This window comes from Mesocricetus auratus, unplaced genomic scaffold, assembly GCF_017639785.1.
Source record: "Mesocricetus auratus isolate SY011 unplaced genomic scaffold, BCM_Maur_2.0 contig_11997_pilon_obj, whole genome shotgun sequence".
In the NCBI taxonomy this organism is placed as follows: Eukaryota; Metazoa; Chordata; class Mammalia; order Rodentia; family Cricetidae; genus Mesocricetus; species Mesocricetus auratus.
The window spans coordinates 46,456-72,173 of NW_024431276.1; the positions used below are offsets into that span (position 1 = coordinate 46,456).

Here is a 25,718-nt window from a genome sequence, read left to right on the forward strand (position 1 = left end):
AACATGCTTGATAATGAAATGTGTGTTTGTGTGTATATACACAAACATCATATAAAGGTTAAACCAAGATTATTTAACTATAAGCATTGTTTAACATGCCATTCTTTGACACTTAAAATCTACTTGCTTAACATGACTTAAAAAGAAAAAACAAACAAACAAACAAAAAACCTCAGCACTAAGGAGGCTGAGGTAGGAAAATTGTAATTTTAAGACCTGATTGGATGATTGGGTTACCCGATGAGATCCTTATTCAGAATATGAAACAATGTAAAAGATCTGTTTGGAAATTTTCACATAACGTTGTTGGTTTGTTTTGTTTGTTTGTTTGTTAACTCTAGTCAACGTAATTTACAGTCTTTTTTGCTGGATTTTTTTTTTTTTTGAGACAGGGTTTCTCTGTGTAGCTTTGGCTGACCTGGAACTTACTATGTAGACCAGACTCGACTTCTCTCTGCCTCTGGGATTAAAGAGTGGTTGGTGCACCACCTCCTGGTTTTAAATGTGCTGGCATTAAAAGAGTGTGTAACCACCACCTGACTTGAAATGTGACCTCTCTCAGCTTGACTGTTCATAGGCAGTGACCAGTGGCCTGTGATATTTGTCCTCTGTCTCTGTCCCTTCTCCCCTCCAGTTATTAATATTATTTTGAGACAGGCTCTCATGTAAACACAGGTTAGACTAGTTAGTATTTACTGTGTGTCAGAGTGTGGCCTTGAACTCTTGTTCCTTCTCTGCCTCCCAAGTGCTGTTTGCTACCTCAAAGAGTCCTATTTCTGACTTTTTAAAAAGCATCATGTCCTAGCTGGGTGTTGGTGGTGCATTCCTTTAGTCCCAGCACTCAGGAGGCAGAGGCAGGCGGATCTCTGTGAGTTTGAAGCCAGCCTAGTCTACAGAGTGAGTTCCAGGACAGCCTCCAAAAAACAAAACAGAGAAACCCTGTCTCGAAAAAAGCAAAAACAGACAAACAAAAAAGCCATCATGTTCATTAAATTGTTGCTAAGGAATATTCTACTTTGTGTATGGTGCACCATATTTTCTTTTTTAAAAAATGTTTTATTTTGTATGTGGATGTTTTGCATGCATATGTCTGGTGCCACATACATACATACCTGGTCATGGTGGAGGCCAGGGAAGGCATTGAACCCCCTGGAACTGTAATTAAAGATAGCTGTGGATCACATATTTGTGTGTATGTACTCATGACCTTTTCAAAAGGTGGTTAATGAGATTTTCTTCATTTCCAGTGCTAAAAACATTTTTGTATCTTTTTTCCCAGTGCTGATTATTGTCAACCACAGGCCTTCACATTCTAGGCAAGTACCGTGCTGGGTTTCTGTTGTCTGTTTGTTTTGGATTTTTTTTGTTTGCTTGCTTATTTTTGAGTCTCACCAAGTTGTCTTGACTGACTTTGAATCTGTTTGGTGGCTCAGGCAAGCCTTCAACTTTTATGTTCCTCTTTTATTTATTTCCCCAAGGAGCCAGGATAAAAGGCCTCTAGCATCAGACTAGGCACAGCATTAGCATTTTGATTTATAACTAAGTTTATTCACACTAGAGAGATGACTCAGTAGTTAAGAGTACTCGTTGTTCTTGCAGAAGACCCAGGTTTTCTTCCCAGTACCCATGTGGTGGCTCACAGTTGTAGGGCATCTTCTGATGCCCTTTCCTGACCAGGCATACACTGTTGTATATACATACACACAGGCATACAGGCAAACAAAAAGTTACGCATGAAATAAATATTTTTTAGTATATTTTCTGTTCTCTAATTCATTGATTTCCCAGTTAATTTTCATTATTTTCTTCAGTTTATCATTTCTCATATTTACCTGAGATGTTTATTTAATTATTTTAATTGTGTTTTTCTTCAAGCATTTATATACTTATGGTCATTCTCTTGAGAGTTGAGTCAGTGAGGTTCAAAAAGGAAATTCATTTGCTTTTTTTATTTCCTTTTTTAAATCTTGAAATTTCATTTCATGTGTATGAACGTTTTGTCTGCAAGTATGCTTGTGCACTATATGTGCATGCCTCGTGCCTCAGAGGCCAGAAGAGGGTGTTGGATACTTTGGAACTGGAGTTACAGAAAGATGGTTGTGAGACACCGTGTAAGTGCTGGGAATTGAGCCTGGGTCCTCTGGAAGAGCAACTGAGCTATTTCTCCAACCCTCATTAGACTTTTTAAGGTAAATGTGCACTCATTGTTAAGTCATTTATATATAAATGACCTAGTATAAAATTCATTTTGTGCTTATGTTTTACAGTAAGCTGTTTTGTAACTTTTATTTTCTCAAGACCAGAAAGTGAATGCTGTTTTTCATCTGTCTAAACTATAGGTAAGCTACAGCTGATTCAGTCTTATAAAATGAACCTTCTCTCTTTCCCCAGAGTAATGTCCATCTTTTGTGATGTGTTAGCCCTGTTAGTTTATCAGGTAAGGGGTGAAACAATTTTAATTCTTTTTTTTCTTTAATTATTATTTTGTGTGTCAGTGGTTTGCTTGAAGGACACAGCTACTTTCTCCCTATGTCCTCACATAGTCTTCGTTCTCTGGGTATACCTCTTTGCTGACTCTGGGTATCCTAGCCTCCTGTTAGAAGAACATCAGTCCGCTTGAATCAGGACCATCCAGATGGCCTCATTTTAGCTTTAGTCAGTCTCTAAAGATCATATGGCCAAATATGTCACATTCTTAAATGATAGGGATTAGGAATGGCACACAGTTTGGCCTACAACAGATAACAACCAGCTAAGACATTATAATAATTCACAAGAGAAATAAAAGTGGTTTGAACTAGATTGGTAGCAGTGGATGAGAAGTGGTTGGGTATGGGTTTATGAATTTTGAAATGGAGCCAACAATTTTTTGACACCTTGATTGTGTTGTACAAAACAAAGGAGAGTTCATGGTGACCCTTCAAGTTTTTGGATGGGTTGAAAGTTTATTTTCAGTGTAATGAGGACCTGGCACGTTCTAGGCACTCATTTCTGTAAGCTCAGCCTCAGAAAAGAAAGTAGGAATAATGTTCTCCAATGGTTTTAAGATTTGAGGGTTGATTGTGACAGGAACAAAGCATGCTCTCTGCTCAAGACATTAGTATTTTTCCAATGAGGCAAGTCAGTGTTTGGTGTGGCTTCCTCCCACCATTTAGTCCTTTAGAACTTTGACACCCACCGTGCATAAATTGTGAAGATGAACTCTGAGTCCCCATCTTGGTAAGAAAATAATACATAGATTGTATCCAGATCCACTTATGTGGATATTTTTATTGTCTAACAAGTATTCATTTAATGGGTATATATACACTTCCTAGTGTACTATCAGATGAGCAGAGATGATGGGCTTAGAGTGTGAGGAGTGTCTCTGTGGTGCCAGGGGACATCTGAACAACAACTACCGCTGTACAGAATGTTGAAAATTCTATTCATAGTCACTGTTTAGCATAACTGTGTCTGTGCTATTTAGTTCAAAGTTCTTAAACAATTTTCCTCTTTATATTTGTTAGTCTTACAGCACCACAAAGGTACATCTGTATACCTTGCATTCTTGAATTATTCAGTTATCATTTCCTCCAAAGCTAAATTTTAAAGCCTTTCCAAGTGACTTTTGAAATACTGTTATCTGTTTATACCTTTTTTTTCCTGTTGTTTAAATTTATCACTCACTGCAGTAAGCAAGAGCAGTATCTGTGCTTTTCAGAAGGAAATAATAAAACTTGCTGGGTGAAAATTAGAAACCTGGACTTAGAGCCTGGCATTGGTGGCACAAGCCTTTAATCCCAGCACTGGAGAGGCAGAGGCAGGCGAATCTCTGTGAGTTCAAGACCAGCCTGCTACAAGTGCTGGTTCCAAGTGCTGGTTCCAGGACAGCCTCCAAAGACACAGAGAAACCCTGTCTCGAGAAACAACAACAAAACAAAAAAGAAACCTGGAGTTAGTAAATTGATGAAACAGGAAGTCATGTATTGTCTCATTAGTGTGCCTTTGAGATCCTTTTGATGTGTTTCCTCTGAGTTGTGCTCCATTCCATTTATCACTGTGCTGAATTTGGTGAGAATTTTCATTTGCTAGCATTGAGTTTTGATATTGTTTTCATTTACAAATTTGAATGTAGACTCCAGTCCATTCTTGGATACTTGACCTGTGTGATAAATTGTAGACATTCTCCCTAGAAAAATAGATGCATAGTAAACAACAAAGATTCATAGGTTATACAGTAGCCTATAGATGTCAAAAAAGGAGATCTGTTGAAAGTTTGAGAACTTCCCATGTGCCAGGCACTGTCCTAGGTATTAAACAGTAGTGAACAAACTGAATAATAAAAATGGAAGTATGTGTGGGGAATCTTGTCTATTAGGGTTCACATTCAGTGGAGAAAAATAAAGTAGAAAGTATGGAAAGGGTGTGTGTAACTTGGAATGAAGAATGAGGTGATCAGAAAAGGCTCCAGCGAGAATATGTAACAATTGAGCAAAGATTTAAATGAGGTAAGGGAGAAACTTTGAAGACATCTAGAGGAAAAGTCCTTAAGGGAGAGAGAGAGAGAGAGAGAGAGAGAGAGAGAGAGAGAGAGAGAGAGAGAGAGAGAGAGAGAGAGAGAGAGAGAGAGAGAGAGAGAGAGTACTGTTACACAGAGAACCCTGTCTCAAAACAACAGGAATCTGGGTAAGGGATCCCTGCAGACTATCCTCTCCACCCCCTCCTTTCTTTTCCTCTTTTCTCTCTCCCACCTCCCTCCCTCCCTCCTCCCCTCCCTCCCTTCTTCCCTCCTGCATTTATTCAGTGTGTATGTGGGAGGTGGGTGGGTGCTATATGGCACCAATGTGGTTATTGGAGAGCAGTCAGTTCTCAACTCCTACCATGTAGATTGGTTACAGGAGTAGAACTCGGGTTTGGCAGCAAGCACCTTTATCCACTGAGCCATTTCTCCAGCCTCAGTAAAAAGTTTCTATCAGTCTTTTCTGCAATGATTTTGACTTTGAGATTTCTTAGTGATAGAAATATAAATAATATTTCTACTTTGTCTCATAGGTTTGGAGGCACCAAGTAAGAAATTGATACACATATATATATATATATACATATATATATATATGATGCTGGAAATTTGTAAACACAAACTGCTAATGAATGAAAGGCTTGAAACAGATGTATTTTTGAAGTTACCAGTGAAATGACTATGAAAATGGGGATCAAGAAGACCAATGGAAAACCACTTAAGAAGGAACCATAGAAAATGTACACTTCAGAAGTAAGATGTAACCAGAGAACTCGAAAAATATACCATATACGCCCTCAGAAGGGGAACAAGATTTATATTCGCGTACATGAGATTACTCAAATAGATAGTCAAATACATCAGTGCCTTGAACGTGAACAAAACTTTTGTGAAAAGTTAGCACGTATGTGCGAGAAGATGTATACTGGGGAGAAACCTTATAGATGTGATATGTGTGAGAAAACCTTCATCCAAAGTTCAGATCTTATTTCACACCAGAGGATCCATAATTTCGAGAAACCTTATAAGTGTAGCAAATGTGAGAAGAGCTTTTGGCACCACTTAGCCCTTTCAGGACACCAGAGGACACATGCAGGTAAGAAGTTTTATACCTGTGACATCTGTGGCAAGAATTTTGGTCAGAGCTCCGATCTGCTTGTCCACCAGCGAAGCCACACAGGTGAAAAACCTTATCTGTGTAATGAGTGTGATAAATGCTTCAGTCGAAGTACAAATCTCATAAGGCACCGAAGAACTCACACAGGTGAGAAACCATTTAAGTGTGTGGAATGTGAAAAAGCTTTTAGTGGGAAATCAGATCTTATTAGCCACCAAAGGACTCATACTGGTGAAAGACCATACAAATGCAGTAAATGTGAGAAAAGTTATCGACACCGTTCAGCCTTCATTGTACATAAAAGAGTTCATACTGGGGAGAAGCCGTACAAGTGTGGTGCCTGTGAGAAGTGCTTTGGCCAGAAATCAGACCTTATTGTACACCAGAGAGTCCATACCGGTGAGAAACCATATAAATGTTTGGAGTGCATGAGGAGTTTTACTCGGAGTGCAAACCTAATTAGGCACCAGGCAACTCACACTCATACTTTCAAATGCCTTGAATATGAGAAAAGTTTCAGCTGTAGCTCAGACCTTATTGTACATCAGAGAATCCACATGGAAGAAAAACCACATCAATGGTCTATGTGTGAGAGTGATTTCTTCCTAGACGTGGACTTTGTTGCCCAGCAGAAAATGAGGGCGCAAACAGAGGAGCTGCATTATAAGTACAGTGTGTGCGATAAAAGCTTTCATCATAGCTCAGCCCTTCTTCAACATCAGACAGTACACATTGGTGAAGAGTACATCTGTAATGTGAGTGAAAAAGGTCTTGATCTCAGCTCTCATGCGTCAGAAACACCACGGATGTCCTGACAAGACGTCACGTAACCTTAAAAGAAAGGTATTTACACATCAGAACTCATAAAAGAAAGTCTCCTAGGTGAATTTCAGATTTTCCTCAGATCTCACACTTCATTGGGAACCAGAGAGAGTCTACAGTCTTGGAACTGTAAGGGAAGCTTTATGCAGAGAGTACCCCCATCGGGATGCCATTATTAGCCACATTTGCGAAGAACTCTGCAAATGCTCTGGGCTTTGGAAATCCTTCCACAGTAGGAGGTTCATACAGATAGGAAGCCTTACATGTGCAGTATGGGAACTCTCCAGTGGTGTTAAACTCTCATCCTTACAAGAGAATTCACACCAGAGAGCAACCATTTAAATGCTTTGTGTTAGTAATTTGAGCAGGATGTATGCCTTATTGGATATCAGAAAATTTACCCTAGGGAGAAACCTCAGGAATTACAGGAAAAAAAAAAAAAAACTTCTAACAGAATTCTGACCTTCTTACCCATCAGAGAAGCCATGCTGGCATAAGTGGATATTTATCTTGAGTGTGGCAGAAACATTTGTTGGAGAGTCTTACTTGGGTTTGCATCCTCCTAAGCAAAAATCAGAAGAAAGTGTCTGAATAAGAAAACCTTGTTAATTTTCAGCTCTTGGGGTATATTAGGGAATTCACATCAGTGAATACCCATAAATGCTTTGTGTCTGAGAAGCTAGAAACTCTCATCTAATTGGGCCCCAAGGAACCAGTTCAACGGAGGAGTTGCTCCAGTAAGAGATTTGGTAGTGGGTGAGAATCTGTACATATGCTATGTATGAAAAGAATTGTTCTCATGGTTGAACCACACTGTAAAAAACTAGAGTTGTTCAGAAGGAAATAGTGTCTTAGAGACCCAGAACCTTGTTCTGGAGGAGCTGGGGCAGGTCCGCATGGATCTGAATGGTAACTCAGGTAAAGACACTTTTCTTTTGTCTGAACCACTTAGTGATTGCTTTAGTTTCACTTCTAAAAATTCATAAATCCATGAAAGGGACTGTAGTCTTGTGGATAAGGTAAGGCATGAGTTATTGTTGGAGAAAGGAGCACTTTGAGTTTTGCTTCTTCTTCTTCTTTTAATTCTCTTTTCTAGAATGGGAATGATGTGTTGATAGCAGGCTATGAGATAAGAACTAAGAAGCTAGGGAGTACTTAGTTTGCATTAAAATTCTCAGTAGTAGTTTCGTCTTTGCATGATCAACCTCAGCAAAAAGCAGAATACTCAGCTCTTAGTGTTGAGATCTGCCCTCAAAATTGTCCCTAAAGTATTCTTTGAGTTATCCCTGGTTCTTGAGATGTCAAATTTAGAGGTTCATTTCTTTTCAAGTCAAAATAACAACTTTCAGGATACTGGTTGTGATGATGTTATAGTATCCAGACTTTTAGGACCTGCTTACTCTCTTTCAGTGACAGATACTGTTATCAACTGACTCAGAGCAGAAGGGATAGGGGAAAGTTGTAAGCCAGGGAAAGCAGGGACACACAATGAAACATTCTTAATAGCTTAATAGGACACTGATTTTGAGGGTCCTGACTCCAAAGCTCCTGTACTCCTTCTTCATTCTGTTATCCTGATGCTTGCAGCAAATTAAGCTTTATAATGACACATTTTTCTTCATTTATTTCAGTTCTATCAAGGAAAGAAAAATACAGTTTAATCCCAGGGAAAGGATTGCAATCAACACAAAACAATATAAGGTATATTCTTGGTTTGAAATGCAGGATTCTAAGTATTAGAAAAGTGGCTGGCACATTCACCTAAGGTTTGAGGATAAGCATTTGTTTCCAGTACAATAGGGTAATTGATTGTCTTTAGCATTCTTTGGCTAGCTTATGACCTCTTATCGTTGCTTTTGTTTCTTGGGCTTAAAATACCTTTAATAGAAATATTTCAAGTTTCTGTAGTATTTGGGACTCTGTAGAATATAATTATTTTATTGCTAATCACAGTCCTCTGGTTTTGATGTAATTTGTTCAGTGAACCCCTGAATTCCATGGGGTATTAGTGTTTAGAGTCATGAAATTGATACCTTACATGTGGCTGTAAGCTTATAATCTGATAGTTGTTTGGTAATCATAATCTTTGGGACTGTGAATTTCGCTCAGCATAGAATCTGGTTCCAGTGATTTTCCTTTAAAGAAACAGGTTGTGTCGGTTTTAATCTGACATGTTCTAGTAATTTTTATAAATAACTTTAGTACCATAAAAATTTGTCCATTGTGATAAACACACACAAAATGAGTATTTTTCTTCTTGTGGAATATCATGCCTATTATTAGCAAAAGTTTGATACTTGTGACACTTAAAATAATACTGGGTATGTGACAACGGCAGTAAAAAATAGTCATTGTGGCTGCTCTTTGGTCAGTAGAGAGACCATGGAGAAAGAGACACGGTTTAAAACATTAGTAGGTTGGTGACTTACCCTTCCTTCAGCCTGTCTCACTGTAATTGTCTATAGTCACTAAGTAAACTAACACTGGACCATTCCTCAAACAGAACTTTGGGGATGTAAAGCAGGCCTGAGGCCTGTTAACTATGGTGAGAAGGTATTGGTATTACATAGCATAACCTGAGGTTGGAGAGGACCACTTGGGAGCCTGTAGCCAAAGCTAGAAGGTAACTTCTGGGATGGATGGAGGTTCCCTTGAAGCAGTGCCAACCCAAATCTACCTCAGGTAAGTAGCTAGGTTTCAGACCAAATGAGATAAATTATATTCCATCCATGTACTCCTCTATGCTTTATTGCTTTTGTTTACCTTTAATTCTTAAATAAACATTTGTTCTGAAAGAAATTTTGTCTCCTCTGTACTATGAGAAATTATCAAGTCCCCTGCATTTACATTGGGATATACTACTCAATGATGCAATGTGTAGGTGGAAGCCATAATCATTAGACAAGGACAAAAAACAACCACATTCTTTGCCAAAATATTACAAGGAAGATCCCTGGCAAGTTGCTAATATTCTTCTTCTCTGAAACCTGAGCTTAGTTCCCACAGTCTGCATAGCTCTCAGCACTACCGTCTTCCAGGCTCCTAATATGATGGGCCATCAAGCTCTGCTTACAGACTTCATCTGCTTTTCTATTCCAAAATCCCAAAGTCCTGCTACATTCCTTCAAGAAAACCACAAGGTCAGGTCTGTCACAGTAATAGCCCACTTCCCGGGTTCTGTTTTAGTTACCTTTCCATTATTATGATAGCACACCGTGACTACAGCAACTTACAAAGAAAGTTTGATTTACAGTTTCAGAGGCGTAAGAGTCCCTGATGGTGGAGGCAAGGAACAGCTGAAAGCTCACATCTTGACACACAGTCACAAGGCAGAGACAGCTAACAGGGAATCACAAGTCTTTTGAAACCTCAGAGCCCACTCTGAGTGGCACATACCTGTTCCAATGAGTTCACACTTCCTAAACTTTCCCAAAGAGTTCTGCCAACTGGGGAGTAAATATTCAAATAAATGGGCCTACAGAGGCCATTCTCCTTCAAACCACCACAGCCGAGATAACCCGAATGTGGGTCCCCAGTACCCGTGTAAAATTCAGGCACAGTGGGGCTTTTGATCCTGTGCTGGGGAAGCAGAGAAAAGAGAATCCCAGGATCTCACTGGCCAGCCAGTCTAGCCAAACTGGTAAGCTCCAGGTTCAGTGAGAGACCTTGTCCCAAAATTTAGACAGATTGAGAACACTCAACAGTTATTTCCAGCCTCTGCATATGGACATGTACAAAGTTGAGTGGGAATAAGGTGGGTGGGTGGTGGCACGTGTCTTTAATCCCAGCGCTCGAGCAGAGACATGCAGATAAGGGAAAAACCTAATAAAAAGCTCTGCTTCACTAGTTTGGGTCCTCTAGAAGAGCAGTATGAATCATTTCTTCAATGCCCAGTTTGCTCATTTTATTTTTGGTTGGGAGCCAGACTTGAATAGCTGAGCCATCTCTCCAGCCTCTGTTTGCTTATTTTAAAGGAGGAATTTGGTTTGTTTGATTTGCTGCTGAGGGTTCTGATTTCCTTATATATTGAGGGTAGTGATCAAATGAATACTTTGCCAATGTTTTTCTTCCATTCTGCAGGCTCTCTTCAAAGATTACGTTCCTTGTGAAGAAGACTTAGTTTAAAATAATGCCATTTGTCTAGTTTTGCTTTTTTACCTCTACTTGTGGGGTCTTATAAAATTGCCTATTCCTCTGTCTTGAAATGTTTCCAGTGTTTTGTTTTGTTTTGTTGTTCCATGTACTTACATAGTTAGGTTAATTTAACTCTTAGAATTCTTGTGGCTTTTTGTACCTGGTAACGGATAGGGATCTCGTTTCATACTTCCGCATGTCGACATCCACAGTTTATTTTGGAATTTGTTCTTCCTAAATTGAGCAAAGTTAAATCGGTTTTAAAAGCTCTCCTGTTGATTCCCCCCTTTTTTTTCTCTTTTAACTTTTCCATGTGGGTTTCATATTAATCTCTACCTCCCCCTCCCTGCTTCCCAGGACCATGGGAAAGGATATGAGGCCCAACCACATGGTGCCCCACCAGCTCCAGGCTCCTCTGAAAGCTTTCCTAGATACCTTCTTTTTATAATTGTTTTACCACCGTGTGTGTGTGTGTGTGTGTGTGTGTGTGTGTGTGTGTGTGTGTGTGCGCGCACACGCGCTTGCGCGCGCGCGTGCGCGCACAAACCCACCACAGTGCATATGTGGAAATCAGAAGACAATTTTCAGGCGTGTTTTCTCTCCTTCCACCTTCAGGGTCCTTGAAATCAAACTCAGGTTGTTAACATTAGCATTGAGTTTCTTTACTTGCTGAGCCATCTCACTGACCCATTGCTAAATTTATTCTTGATGGCCTTTTCCCCTCCTTTAATCTCTCTGCCTTCTTGCCTCTGTCATTTCTCAAAAGAAATTAGCTATTAACCTCCTGAAAATGTGTTTTACTAAATTAATTGCTTCTTTTTTGCTGCCTTTAAAATTGTTTGTATTTGCTCCTTGGTGTTGTATTGTAATGAGTCTTATAGCTCTTTGAACTTATACTGCTCGGAGTTTGTTGAGATTCTTGGATGTGACTGTCCATGAATTTTGTCAAGTTTGAGAAGTTTTCAGCATTAGTTCTTCAAATATCACTCCTGTCCATCCCAATCCTCCTTCAGCTTCTCTCATAAAGAGTGGCAGCTCACCTGCCACTAGCCATAGGCCACCTAGGCTCTGCTTTCTGCTCTTGGGAGAGTTTGTTTTTTCCTACTTTCTGCTTGTTTCTAAAGGATTCTGTCAAATGACAAGAACTTAGAGTCTCCTAGTTTTCCATCTTACTCCAAAGGTTTCTTATATAGCAATTGAGATCCTGGCAGGGAGATGTTTCTATGCTGATTTTTAAAAATTCAACATAAATGAAGAACTTTACTTCTTCAGCTGAAGAACAGTGTTTTTAAATTAATAATAATAAAAGTCCCACAAAACATTTCAAATTGCCAGGTCATTAGTGATTTGTTCATCAAAACAAATTGTAGAAACTAAGAACTGGAGGGAAAAAAATAGGGGAAGAAAGCCGGAAAACATACTTGGTGTCTCTTCTTTTTGGAAAACAACTGAATAGAAACTCATCATTCAGCCAAAACTCTAGGTCTACAAACAGTTCTGTTCACACACTTGGATACAATGATAGCTCGTGGCTTTAATTTACTTGAAAGTACTTAACCGACTCTTGGCCTATGAGGGAAATTGTCTCCTAACATTTTTTTTTTTACAAGAAAGGAGTAGCTCTTCTCAAAACAGGCATGACTGCTATACTCTCTTTATATCTCAGAGGTAATACATTTTTTTAAATTGCTAGAACATATATCTTCAAAGTCAGTGGGCTAAACACTGGCAGTATGATGATGATGCTTCTGCCATTTCACAAGTCTACAGATCAAGTCTAGTCCAAGTCTCTCTCAGTTATAACTGGGGTGATGTTGACTGTATGTGTTCCATCAGGAGAATCCTATTTCTTCTCTTTCTGTCTTCTATTGTAGCCCTCTTTCACCATTTTCAAAGCTAGCACTGAAAGACCAGTTCCTTCTCTCATACACCTCTAAATCTCCTGCCATTGAATGACTTTGGATAATATCAGGGAGAGGTTCTCCATTTCTATTGACTCCTGTGATTCTATTGGGCTGACCTGGGTAATACCATATAATCTCTCTGTGGTGATTAGAGTGAGGAATGTCCCATCTTAGGCTTCTTTGAAGACTTGGTTCCAGTGGGTGGAGCTGTTTGCAGAAGTGGTGCTGCTTTGCTGGAAGTGTCAAGGGTCACTTTGAGACTTTACAGACTCACCGGACCCCAGTTCTCTGCAGTTACCTGTGATTTCTGCGCTTCCTGCTTTTCCAGCCATGCCTGTGGCTTGCTTGCCAGCCTCCCACCATTTTAGCCTGTTAGAAGCTTACGCTAAATTAAACTGAAAGACCTGAGGCTATCATGCTTCAGGCTGAATACCCGGGTGACGTCCCGAGCTCAATAACCAGACAGCTGGATGCAAACCGCAAGAGGTTTATTGTTTACACAGGCATCTTTGGGCGATTCAGCAGCCTTAGCTAACTGAACGCGCTGGGCTTTAGGACAGTTTTCTTTTTATATACATAATTTGGCAAGCAAAGCAATAAGGGTATTGTAAAAAGCTGGGCCACTGCAGGTACAGATCTGGGCAAGCAATAGGGGTATTGTAAGAACTCGTACATCCTTCCTGGAGAAATCACAAGGTCAAGATTAAATTTATCTTAACAGCCTGCCAGTGTCCTCTCTGGACCAGATGTTCTTTTTAATCAGACCTTGTTCCCTGTCTAGGGGAACTTGAGGAATTTTCCACTGAGGCAACCTTCTGAGTCTCAAAAAGCAGGGTGGGGGGAGTGGGGGGGTGGGAGGGTGAGGGGCTGGGGGGGGTGGGGATTGAGGTTTTTCAAAACTCTCTTCCGGATTCTGTGACCCTAACACATCTACAGAGTCATGTTCCCGTGCAAGGCAACTCCTCAGTGGTTCCAAGAACTCAGACCTGAGGATCCCTTTGGGAAGGGAGTTTACAATGTGTAAAATAGGAAATTGTGTTTTTTTCCTGTCTTTCTTCTGAAAACTATGTTTCCCATGAAATTCCAGGAAGGTCAGGTAACGTTAGTGGAAGATTTACAATGCAGCCTGAAAAGTATTAAAGTGTGTGTACAATTTCAGATGAGGTGACACCTGGAAGACAGGATTTACAATTAATTATTTAAAGGGTAGGAATTTAACTGAACACCTGCTTTGTCTGCTTTATTGGAGCTATTCTGAAGTGAGTCGGTTTTGTTTTTGTTTTTTTGAGAGCTGACTAAGTAAGAGCAGTTTGGGCACTATCTCAGCGGCACCATACCTGGTTTCTACCTTACTCCCAGTCCCACCCTCAAGAGACACAGATATTTTTATCCTGTATCATTTTTGGCCATCGTTGAAGACAGCGTGCTTCTCGGGGTCAGACCTCTCTCTTGAACTACTCTCCTACGGGTCCCCTGCGGGTCAGGACCACCTTAGGACAACAGAAGCTTTTCAGTCCCCCCCCCCCCCCCCACACACATCTACCTGACTCCGGGCCAATGTACTTACAACCTGGCTTAGCCTATTTCCCAGTTCAGCTATCCCAGCCTTCTAACCCATGCACAAAATTGACTTGTGGTCGCTCGGTAAGTACCAAACACCAGGAAACCGGAGTTCGGCATCTTAGAGCGGGACCGAAATTCTGTGGATCTACTGGAGGACAATTCCATTTACTTAACTTCCAAGTAGCCTCTGTTATCCATAGTTCTGAGTTCTATAAAGAGGAAATAAAACATGCCCTCTCTGAGGCTCGAACTCAGGACCTTCAGATTATGAGACTGACGCGCTGCCTACTGCGCTAAGAGGGCGTCTACAGTTTGCACTTGGTTATATCTTACAGGACGGATTCAGTGTCTTCTGTTCGGCGTCTGTTCCCAGCGTCAGCCCTCGAATCTGAGCATTTCGAAGTGTTGTGGTTTAAGGTGGGGATATTTTCAAGAGAACCAACACGAACTCTCTTAGCCCTGGGTTCTTGGAGAGCCTCACAGGCCCTGAAACCATGATGCAGGGCTGAACAAGGGGTGCCTAGTCTCTTCTACTTGACATATTACTTTGTTACTTCATTGTTCTCAGTCTTGTTCCCTCTGGGATTCAACCCTACCCTGCCGTAACATTGCCTGTCACCGAATACGTAAAAGTAGAAACAGCTCACATAAAATTCTGGGGGACAGGTGTGCAGGGCCGGCCGTTCATGCAAACTTGCAGGTCTAACCATTTTGTCCTGGATAAGCTCACAAAAATGTCACACAATGAGTCTAGTGTGGCGTCTCTTGTTGGTTTTGTTCCTTCTTTTCCACCTCCGTGACCCTCACATCTATTAATTATCTTACTGACATTATTTCACTCAACCTATTTTTTCATAAGCCTGTTTATCATTATTCTAATCTTACTGAGAAAGCTGGGGCTCAGTAGAACGAATCACGGCCTGGTGATTGACAAAACCAGACAAGAAACAAATCAGGGCTCAGCTTTATTTTTTTTTTTTTTAATTTCATACAGGTTGTCCTAGTTAGGGTTATCTCTGCTGTGAGGAAACATCTTGACCAAAGCAACTTTGGCGGGAAGAGTTTATGCTTTCACATCACTGTTCATCAGCAAAGGAAGTCAGGAAAGAACTGAAGCAGGGCAGAAACCTGGAGGCAGGGGCTGATGCAGAGGCCATGGAGGAGTGCTGCTTACTGGCTTGATCCCCAGGGCTTCCTTAGCTTGTTTTCTAATAGAACCTAGGATTGCCTGCCCTGGAGTAACCCCACCCACAATGTGCTGAGCTCTTTACCCCAGCAGTCACTAATTTAAAAATGCTCTACAGGCTTGCCTACAGCCTGATTTTATGGAGATATTTTCTGAACTGAGGTTCCTTCCTCTCCAACGACTCTAGCTTGTGTCAAGGTGACATAATCCAGCCAGCTTACAATGTACTTTCATTATATTCCCTGCCCATTCTTTCTTTCCTCCTTTCCCTGCCACAAATCTCACTCCTAATCCCATGAGTTCATGAAAGTGACACTCAATCGTTGTCGTTTTCCAGGAGAAAAACTTCTGTTCGTGTGTCAACATAGATCCAAAAGACCTCCCAGAGCAAAGAAAAACAAAAACCACGTGGCAGATCCACACTGCTTGACCTAGAGGCCAGTTGCCTCCTCCTCCCCTGTCTCTACTTGTCTTTTACTAGGCCTCATACTCTGCCTAGAACTCCACACAGTTTGTCAACAGTCAAGGGCCAAGGTAGTAGAGAAGTGCGGAGCTCAGTGGCTTGCAAAGCTGTTTCTCACCAAAGCTGAAACAGTCATTTTCTCTGATCATAGCTAACATCACGGTAGGGGCTTTATCAAGATTTATGAAATAGCAAAGTCAGTCTGGTCTACATAGCAAGCTCCAAGATAGCCAGGATGACAGAAAGACCCAATATTAAGTAAAACACACCAAAAAGGATTTGTGGGATGAAGAAATGCTAGCCAGGTAATTTAGAAACTATGAAAGGGAATGCAGTTTTAGAAGACCAAAATAGGTGGAGAGAGCCAGGGTCTGAAATACTGTTGTCTGAGAAAGAAATGTTACTAGGGAAGAATGACAGTGCATTGTCCTCAGAGTGACAGGAGCCAGTGCCTTCCACTAAATGTTAGTGTCTGGGGAGCAGGGATCAGTCTGTTTGCTAAAAGGGGGGAAAGAATTACTGTGTGGACTCACTGAATTAATAGACTGTGTCTTCTATTATGAGTCCCCTCCCACAGTTGAGAAGAGTCAATCAACTGCATGAGATAGGATGAGGAAAGACACAGGTGTTAATGGCAGGGCCAAGAGCCGCCTGCAGGAGCTCCTGAAGCAAGCCAGCCCTTATGAACACCCAAGACCCTCTGCAGCACACTGGCTGTGTTACGGATAAGTGGCCTAAGTCACACGGCTCGTGGTTAAGTCAGAATCTCATGCAGTTTCTTAGAACAGGGAACAATGTTATAATTGTGAAACTGCACTGTAGAGGTGGTTACGAGCACATATGTCTCTTGCAGAGGAACAGATTTTGACTCCAGGCACCCAGTCAGGGCAATCCAATATCCCCTTTGGCCTCCTTATGCATTTGCACTCACATGTATACAGATACACATAATATCTGTAAAATTTTAAATGAATAAAATAACATATGTACACACATTAAATGTATTGTTTGTATACATATATATTATATATATATATATATCAAAAAAGCAAACAAAACTTACATGTATGATATATTATCCAAAAGCTGGTGAGAATACTCTAAATGGCTTTTACATACTCAGGTTTAGAATGCCTTAGGGTTTCAATAAAAAAAAATAGTGTTTTTGTGGGAAAGCAGACTACAGACTATGAGTTCAAGGTGGGAAATGGCTTGGGAACAGAGTCAAGAAGAGGTCCCATTAACTAAGTGTGTATCTGACATTCACATTCACAAACTGTAGCCAGAGAGCATAGGAACAGTCATGAGATTGCCTGAGAGTGGGCCAGGCATTCTGAAGGAAGACAGGGTAAGAAATCAGCCTGCCGGAGGGTGAGTGAGGAACGTTGCCAGTAACTCACTTAGCAAAAACACTCTCACATAGTGAGGTGCAGGCCACTCTTTAAAGCCAAGGTTGATCTTCAGGATTAAAGGAGGGTTTTAAAAAACAGGCGTGATGGTCTGAGTTTGTAGTTCTTACTCTAGATAGGAAGACACAGGGTGGTGCTTGGGGCTCCGTGGAGAAGTAGTCCAGCCTATTTAGCAAGTAGAGGCCAAAGAGATACTGTCCCCAAACAAAACTGAAAACACCAAGTGGGTGACTTAGGAGAAACCCGTTGTTCCCTGGCCTCTATAGACAAGCAGAGAAGTATACACATGTATATGTAAAGAATATGTATGGTATAATATCCAAATAAATATTATATTTTGTTATATATGTAAAATATAACATATATCTCTTTCATTTGTTTTTTTTTATTTATTCTATTAGGGACATGGAATCCAGATCATAGAATGCCCCCAGACCTTAGCACTACTGACTCCATGATGGAAGTATCATTCAGGCTGTAAAAGTCAGTACATAGGCAGCACCACCTGCCAAAACTGAAAACAAAGACTTGATGTCTCCAAGTCCATAGTTCTGGGACAGTCTCTAGATGTACTAATTTTGATTTTTGGGTTTTGCAGTTATGCCTCTGGCTAACTGTTCTTGGTAACAGAGTTATGTCAACCTACAATGTGGGTTTGTGTGTGTGTGTGTGTGTGTGTGTGTGTGTGTGTGTGTGTGCTTAAAAGCACACTCTGAGAAAGACTGAGTACTACACTGGGATCTGAGGGCCCAGTGCAGACACTGGCTGGCTAATAAAGACTTTCCATTAGCTTAAACCCAAGTGTGAGTAGTCTCCTCTGGTGAGTAGCCCACAGCAAGGACTAGGCAGGAAGAAAGCACATCAGCTGGAGATGGCCAGCATCCACCCTTCTCCTTCATTCTGGATCAGTGCTGCTGCTCTATCCTTTAGCTAATGACCCCTCAAGGCTTTGGCTTTTCCAACATGCATTTATTGAGAGTAGCATACCAGGTCACCTGCCCTAGGTGGTCACTCAGTCTTTGACTTAGTATGCCTGGCTTCTCTGTTTGGAGGATTCAGATCGTTTCCATCTTAAATAACCAGATGGAGCCGGTTCCTTTTTATCCAGAAATAACTCGACAGGAGAGCCCAGTTGCTTTAATCTCTCCTATGCTGCTCGGTATCGGAATGTTTGTTGCAAAGAGGTCAGCAGCACTGAATTCGTTCGTGGTTTTTCCCACATCCCGGAATTTACTACAAGACTTCACTGCCTGCGGTCTGAACCTGAGGTTTCCCCAGTCTCCCCAATGGAGAATCCCAGATAGGAACTGAAAGTTCCGTTTTTAGGGTGCGATTTAGCAAGCATTTTAGCAGTACAGAGATCAATAGGAATGGAGTAACTATTTTGGAATGTTAATTCCCTGTGCGGGTAGTCAGACAGAACGGATTTGCGCTGTCTAACACAGACCGATGAAACCAGAATATCTATGTATTCATACCTTCCCACGGACAGGGACAGAAGTCAACACGTGAGGAACTCTTCCCTCATCTCCCAAAGAAACGAACTATCCCGCTACAATGTCCTGTTCAAACTCACTGTGCCAAAGAGCCACTCCTCCGCAGAATCTCTGTAGTTTTGAGAAGCCAGCAGAAGACAACCCGAGAGGCAATTCAACGTCTTTCGGGATGAAACTTTCCCGGGACAACCAGAGAAAGTTTGTAAGGTCCTTGGCGGCTGCTCAAGCACAGGTTTCCTAACTTTGGAGATTTACTGGATTAACAGCAGAGAAGGGCGTTGAAATTAGGGCCCCGCAGACAGAGCCTTCGGGGACCATGGCCACAAGGGTCCTGACAGCCTGGCGGTACAGCCGTTTGAGTTTAGAGTGGTGCAGTGGCTTCTGACGTTCTAGCAGCTGTGCGTCACGCGTCACACGTCGCGCTCTATCGAAGGCTCTTTTGTTCGTGTCTCCTGTGGTTGTTGCCCCAGCAAGGCCACCAGCTAGGAACCCGGAGCTCTGAGGGTCGGTCGGTCCCTCGTGAACAGGATCAACAAAGTCTTTTCACCAAGAGGGGCGGAAGAACAAGCGACTGGGTATGTGGAGGCTGATGCTCTGCTTTGGCCTCAGCGGTTACGGGCTCCGAGGTCGCGGGCCACTTCCCAGTCCCAGATATTCCGTGTCACCCTAGCTCCTGGTTGCGGAGAGGCGAGGGGCTGTTTCAGAAGTCAGGATGAGGACCATCGCAGCCTCCGGGTCAGAGGACACTAGGCATCAGGCCCTGCAGTGGTCAGCGCCAACTCCATGCAGCCTGGTGGGTGTTGTTGCTTCTGCTTGTTTCGTGAGTTGCCAAGTCTTGCCGAGGCTCGGACCAAAACCGCCTCGAATCTCAGGTTGTCCACTTCTCGGAGACTTCCTTAAAGGAGGACGGAATGAACACGGGAGCCCCTCCTCGAATTCAGACGCCGAGGACAGGACAGCGGCCTCTCGACTCTTCGGGTTCCCGCTGAGACAGCTAGGAACCGCCGGAAGAGCAGGCGTCCCCCAAACTCCCAGAACTGTGCCGACGGCAAACCCAAGTTGGAACTGAGCAGAGTTTGGCATCACTGAGACCTAAGACAAGAGAGACGACTCCGTCCTGTGACCAGCCTGGGGTGGGGGTGGGGGTGGGGGCGGCGGGGCGCTGGTCCTGTACAAACTCCTCACACAGGACTCCGCGGTCCCCTACTGTGGCCAGAGGAACAAAGCCCCGCCGCCGCGAAGAAGAATATCTTCGGGTCACGAACACCAGGCCTCTGGAGTTCCCGCATCTACAAGACTAGAGCGAAGCCTTAGTGACCCAGTAGAGACGCGCGCGACTCGGCTGAGGCCTGCCACCGACAGCGTTTTCCCAAAGTTTTTGTCGAATTGATTGCAAAATTCGGTGAAACTAGGAAGGCTGTCAAACTGTCACTTGGAGGCAACAGGGAGAACTCGCAGGAAGCGAACTCCGTGAGGACTAGAGGGCGGCTGGCAGTCTGGGCGGCCACTGAGCGAGTGGACTGAGCTATCCAGGGCCAGTGTCTTCGGGTCAAGAATCATTGCAAGGTGATATTACTTGCCCTCGTACACTATTTTCTTTCAATGCTTAGAGAAGTTTTCAATTTAGGACAACACGAGTTTTGTTTTGTTTTTAACGTTTCCCAGCTTCAAGAAAGTAAAACAAAAAATGTTAAAAAGCCCGAAAACCCAAAGCAAACAAAACAAAACAAAACAAAACCCCCAAACAACCTCAATTGGCAATTATATCTTTTCTCGTATGTAGGGGTCGCCTATAGAATACTACGTAGCTCGGAGTTTAGCTCAGTTGGTTAGAGTGTGGTGTTAATAGCATGAAGTCCTGTGTTTTATCCTCCTGCGGCCCAGGTAAAGCTTCACTTTTAGAAGAAAGTCTTCAATTTACCTCTCCCGGAAGCTGTTTAGATAAACCACCTTACAGAAAATGGAACTCAAAGTGCTCTGTAGTCCTCACTTCCGCAACTGGCGGGCAACTTGCGGTCTCATCAAGTGTTCTGGGCTAGTCTATGGTGCAAGAAAGCTGGCTCGGCAATCACTGGATTGTGACATTTACATTCCTTTCATTGTCAATCTTAGAACAGTGTGAGGTTCAAGACTGTTTTCAGAAAACCTTAAAATGGAAACAAACAAACTGCAAAGAATGCATTGAGAAGTGCCATTTTGTAGGAAGCCCCCTCTGTAGAGGCATTAGTAGGTAGATATGCAGTTGGCCGGTTAGCTCAGTTGGTTAGAGCGTGGTGCTAATAACGCCAAGGTCGCGGGTTCGATCCCCGTACGGGCCAGGCTGAATTTTAATTCAACAAAATGGAAACAGCCATACCAAAGATCTATATTTAAGCATATAATACTTTCAAAGAACTCCATCTTTATGGACCCAAGCTCCCTTATGTGTTTTGTTTCTGTGGTTCTGGTGTCCTGAAAGCACAGGTGGAGGGAGTCGAGTTCTAGCAGGAATCCATTCTGGAAGCAGAGGGCAACGACGGAAAACCTGAGCCTTTCTTTCTCCACCTCACGTTTCCTACAGCCTCGCTTCTGTCCAGCCACACTGACTCTTCACTCTGACTTCCCGCGTGGATCAGAAGCCTGGGAACTCCTGTTTGTTTCCTGCCTTCTGCTGCTCTAGAGACAGTGACTTGAGCAATGCCGGGTTCAGAAACCCAAGCCATTCGTCAGTGTCCAACAGCTCAGTGAGGTCCAAAGCATGTTCTGGCAGAGATCTTTCCTGACACTTTTCTCCATCTGAGCTTTGTCCCTCCCAGCACTCCCAGGGAGCCTGGCAGAGATCTGTGTTGTGGTATTTACGTGAACTTCCCCCACGCCATTACACACTGGTTATGACCATGCAACTCAGCCGCATTCCAGATTTTGAAAGCTCTACACAGGGCATTTGTGTCCCAAAGAGGGACCGAAGTCTGTAAGGAGACCTTATTCAGGGGTCCCCCACATCACTGTGGCAAAAGTTGGAGGATGTGGGCATCGATCCCACTGCCACTCGCATGCTAAGCGAGCGCTCTACCATTTGAGCTAATCCCCCAGGTTCGTTGCACTGGTCCTATGTTTCTGTATGTGTGCCCAACGCATCAACTCGTATTGGGACCTGGAAAGTATGACAGCCAAAGTCAGGATTCTCAAAGTCGAGAAGTTGAAAACCTGAAAGTTTAAGGAGCGCTGAACTGCGAATCTGAAAAGAGAAAGAGAAAGTGAGGAAAAAAGGAAAGAATGTAGTGTTCTTTTCCGCCCGGTTTCGAGCCAGGGACCTCTAGCGTGTTAGGCGAGCGTGATAACCACTACACTACGGAAACATATCAGAACTCATTTGTACTTGGTTTATTAGAAAAATACGCAGCTATCTCGCCTGTCAAATAGTTGCATGATGGATGGCATTCCTTGTCTATATTTGTAGCGTGACTTAGCTAAATCAGAATAACTAAGGTGGCTGCCCCTCCATCCCAAGCCTTTGGTGACCCCACTCTGCCAGTGCCACCTAAACAGTCAGATTTCACAGTGTAAGTGAAGTCCTGTGAAATTTGTCCCTCGGTGGCTGGTTCTACTCACTTAATACCAACCTCAGCTTCGTTGGTTTCGAGGGACACAGACGCTTTATAATATTAATCCTCCCGTGAATAATCCTTCCGGGAATTATCCTTCTCTGCATATGAAGGAGTGGGCATCTCAGAAGACAGGCATCTGTTCCTGTGAACAAGCAAATGTCTGAGAATTCCTTGAGGTCACCACAGTGACGATGTGCCCTCTACAGGGAAGCCTCTGTGGCTCTGTTTTCAATTTCTAAAGAATTATCATGCTAGACCTGGCTTTGACTCTCAGCACTCACATGGCGCCTCGTCAACATTTTGAACTGCAGTACTAGGGCATCTGCCGCCCTCTTTTGACCACATCGGGCACTGCATGCAAATGCCCATAACACACATAATTGATAGTCTTTCCTTGGATGCTCTCAGCCTTCCCTTTGTGTCAGTCGATGATATATGTAAACCTTTATTCCCAGGGACTCCCAATGTCCACACTGGGCTGAATGAAATACAGAAGCCCCTACTCCCTTCGCCACCCTAGGGACCTTGCCTCTTGCCGGAGTCCAGAGTCCCCTTAGCTCTTTTCCACTGCTCCTGAGCCTTTCCTCATAGCCCGTCTCCATTCCTTTGTGTCACCTACCCACCCGCAGAAACCCTCTCCACTAGGAAACACACAGCTACCACACGTGCCTAGGATCCAGAGTGGGCAACAGCGACCAAAGACCAGAATATCCATCCAACTGGGACCAGATCAGCTGTCTACCCCAAGAAACACCTCAAATATCATATAACTCCATTGCCTACATGGACAGGCAAGATTGCATGTCTCCTGGAGAAGCCAATAACCCTTATTGCAATAGATTTTGTTTTGTTTTTTCGAGACAGGGTTTCTCTGTTTTGTTTTGGTATTGCAATAGATTTAGGAAATGCAATAAAGTTGAAAATAAGACGGTGTGGACAGCATGGTGATTGGCCACCACTGTTGCTTGACAAAGTTCCAGCATTTAGACATTGCAGACCACACTTATCCAGTAAAAGATTTTACTTTAATGTTCAATGACTCTCGCTCTATGTTATGGGAGTTCGTTATGCCTCTTCCCTTGGGAAATTTTGTGGAGGCTTTGGCGAAAGCTGAAAATGTTTACAATGGCAGCCTCTCTAAGCAAAATAATCTTTGGGAAAATTCCCCACCACCATGGAACAATATGGGGTGATGACTCTGCATACAGGAATCCCTGTTTTGTCCCTCTGATTACACCAAGAATAGGAAAGTTAGAGATTTCCAGTAGGCACTCCTGTCCCCAAGGATGAAGTGTGCCATTCCGGTCTAGAGCCTGAGATCATTAAAGGCAAGAGTTAGGTCAATAAGTATAGAAGAATCAGAATGGTATGGTTTAATGGGAAAAGATTAAGACACCAGGGCCTTCCCATTGGAGAGTGTATGAGGGAAACAGGCCCAAATAGAACGCAAAGACTCAAAGGAAGGAAATCAGGGAATAGCCAAGAGCTTATACTGAGTCATACCCTTGAGGACTTAAAATTGTTAGTAAATTGTAGTGGAGTGTCTGGTCTCCAGAGGAAGTCCTCCCCCCTCCCCCAGGTCAAGCATTTGAATAAGGCTTCTATTCCCTCAGGAAAGTTACTGCTTGATAAAAGCAGTCATTCTCTTCATCTCTGGCAGAAGGAAGTGGTGACCGTTCCAGTAGTGTAAGAGGGCTCCTGGTAGATTCAGAGAACAACAGGCATTTGGATACTAGCTGCTTTGTTTTTGTCGTATTAGGACAAGTTGTATTTCTCCAGAAAAATACACTGGCATAGGGGCAATTCCAGAAACAGGAACCACCAAGGCTGACATTTCAAGCGGCTGTGTCCTGTTTAAATACTGAAAAGGGGCTTTTGTTACTCATCATGGTCCATCCCAGTGTCCAAATGTTTTAAATGGCAAGATGAATTTCGTTGTTTCAAAGTGTGTCAAGGGCAAACTGCTGATCTTCCAGTTCTTTGTTGGCTTCGGGATGAAAACTCACAAATTCGGGAGGTTGATGCGGCAGGCCTGTCGAGAAACGGGAAATCTCACACCGACTGTTTTATTTTTTTCTCAGGCTGTAGATTTGATGACATCAAGGGACAGGAACACTGATTTAGGAGATCTCGAACTGGCATGGGCATGCTCCCAGGGTCTTAGGTCCAATTTTTCTCTGCTTCATGCATTTCACCAAATGTTGTGACAGCCGCCCAGCTTTACTCTTTTTCTGAAAGAAAACATGCCCTTGACCCCAAATTAGGGCAGAATCGAGTCTTTTTCACTGTCTAGTGCCTGGATGTCTCCATTTGGCCTGAGCAAAATTCGCTCAAGTTCCATCATGCCAGAATCTGTCTGTAGCAGATTGCTCATTGGCATCCACATTTTAAAAATGAGGAGTGTATTATTTAATGAATCATGTGGGGACTGGGGACATTACTCCCCCTTTTTTATTTTTTGAACTTTGTTTGAAATGTTGATGTTGGACCATAACAGTAGAAGGATTTGTCTACCCTCCTTAATTAACTGTTTAGTTGAATTGGGATTACTATCTAAGTTATTAGTAGATGTCCTTTAAAAGGGACATAACCATGAAGTATTTTTTAAAAAAAAAACTTTTGAGAATCATTTAAGGATTGTAAACTATGTCCCAAATTGAAAATTACTTCAAGTCTGAAGTCTGTGAGTAGTCTTTTTTAATCTTACTGGTAGCTCTCACTAGCTGACAAGGTCTCATTTGTATCTGACCTGAAAGGCCTAATTTGCATCTACACAGACACCTTTGGGGGTGGGGCCTGCCAAAGCGGCAGCTCCCTGAGGAAACTTTGTTTTTAATCGACTGGCCCTGAAGGCTTATATCTTTTAGGATTTCTGTTAAGACGTTGACGTGTGGGACCACGTGGCCTAATGGATAAGGCGTCTGACTTCGGATCAGAAGATTGAGGGTTCGAATCCCTTCGTGGTTGCGCGAACAGTCATTGCAGGGCGTTGGTGGTGCATGCCATTAATCCCAGCGTTTAGGTGGGAGGCAGTCGGGCTTCTGTATGTTCGAGGTCAGCCTGGAACAGAGAAACCCCGTCTCAAATGACTGGATGCTCTTTTTGGCTATATCTAAAGCGATTTAGGTATCTTTTAACTATATTTGAAGTGATGTAAGTATCCCTTTAGTCATATCCAAGGCAATTAGAACAGTTGCTTTCGTCAACATTCACGCATTTACACTTTACTTTTCATACATACTGGCGTGGCCATGCCTATACACACAGACCATGCATACGTATCTCTCCTCTTGCCTACGTTATGATTAGTTTGTTGAAATGAAACTTCTTTAACACAACAACTCCAGCCAATCCTTGAATTAAAACAAAAGGTTGAAAAAGTCCTGTATGTTCCTCATCATTTCTCCATTGAGAAGTTCTGAGCTACACTCAGGGGCTGCAGCAGAACCCACTCCTTGTAATTCTGTACATGTAAAGTGGAGAGGCCAGGCTTTTGCCAAAAGTTTTTAGAGATGACTTATAAAACTGACCTTAAG

At 42.6% G+C, this 25,718-nt stretch overlaps 1 protein-coding gene, 1 long non-coding RNA gene and 4 other non-coding genes across 6 annotated transcripts; 3 read left to right on the forward strand and 3 right to left on the reverse strand.

The window, feature by feature from the left end:
- Nucleotides 1–3,962: 3,962 nt before the first annotated feature.
- Nucleotides 3,963–18,978, reverse strand: LOC121138182. The gene is made up of 3 exons (XR_005875356.1): nt 18,676–18,978; nt 6,912–7,002; nt 3,963–4,171 (listed from the first exon to the last, which is right to left on the reverse strand). It is a non-coding gene; the product is annotated as an uncharacterized LOC121138182 (long non-coding RNA).
- On the forward strand, nt 5,054–9,239 carry LOC101834967 (zinc finger protein 322). Its single transcript, XM_005088754.4, has one exon. The coding sequence runs from the start codon at nt 5,240–5,242 to the stop codon at nt 6,431–6,433; it is 1,194 nt and encodes a 397-aa protein (XP_005088811.4). The 5' UTR covers nt 5,054–5,239; the 3' UTR covers nt 6,434–9,239.
- Trnam-cau lies at nt 14,272–14,344 on the reverse strand. Its single transcript has one exon. It is a non-coding gene; the product is annotated as a tRNA-Met (tRNA).
- Nucleotides 18,979–20,839: 1,861 nt separating the features above from the next.
- Nucleotides 20,840–20,913, forward strand: Trnai-aau. The gene has a single exon. It is a non-coding gene; the product is annotated as a tRNA-Ile (tRNA).
- A 679-nt stretch (nt 20,914–21,592) lies between these two features.
- On the reverse strand, nt 21,593–21,665 carry Trnaa-agc. The gene has a single exon. It is a non-coding gene; the product is annotated as a tRNA-Ala (tRNA).
- A 3,411-nt stretch (nt 21,666–25,076) lies between these two features.
- On the forward strand, nt 25,077–25,149 carry Trnar-ucg. The gene has a single exon. It is a non-coding gene; the product is annotated as a tRNA-Arg (tRNA).
- The last annotated feature ends 569 nt before the right edge of the window (nt 25,150–25,718 follow it).

Bases quoted from the DNA above. Each gene is read 5' to 3' on its own strand.
- LOC101834967 (XM_005088754.4), top strand. From the start codon at position 5,240: ATGTACACTTCAGAAGTAAGATGTAACCAGAGAACTCGAAAAATATAC.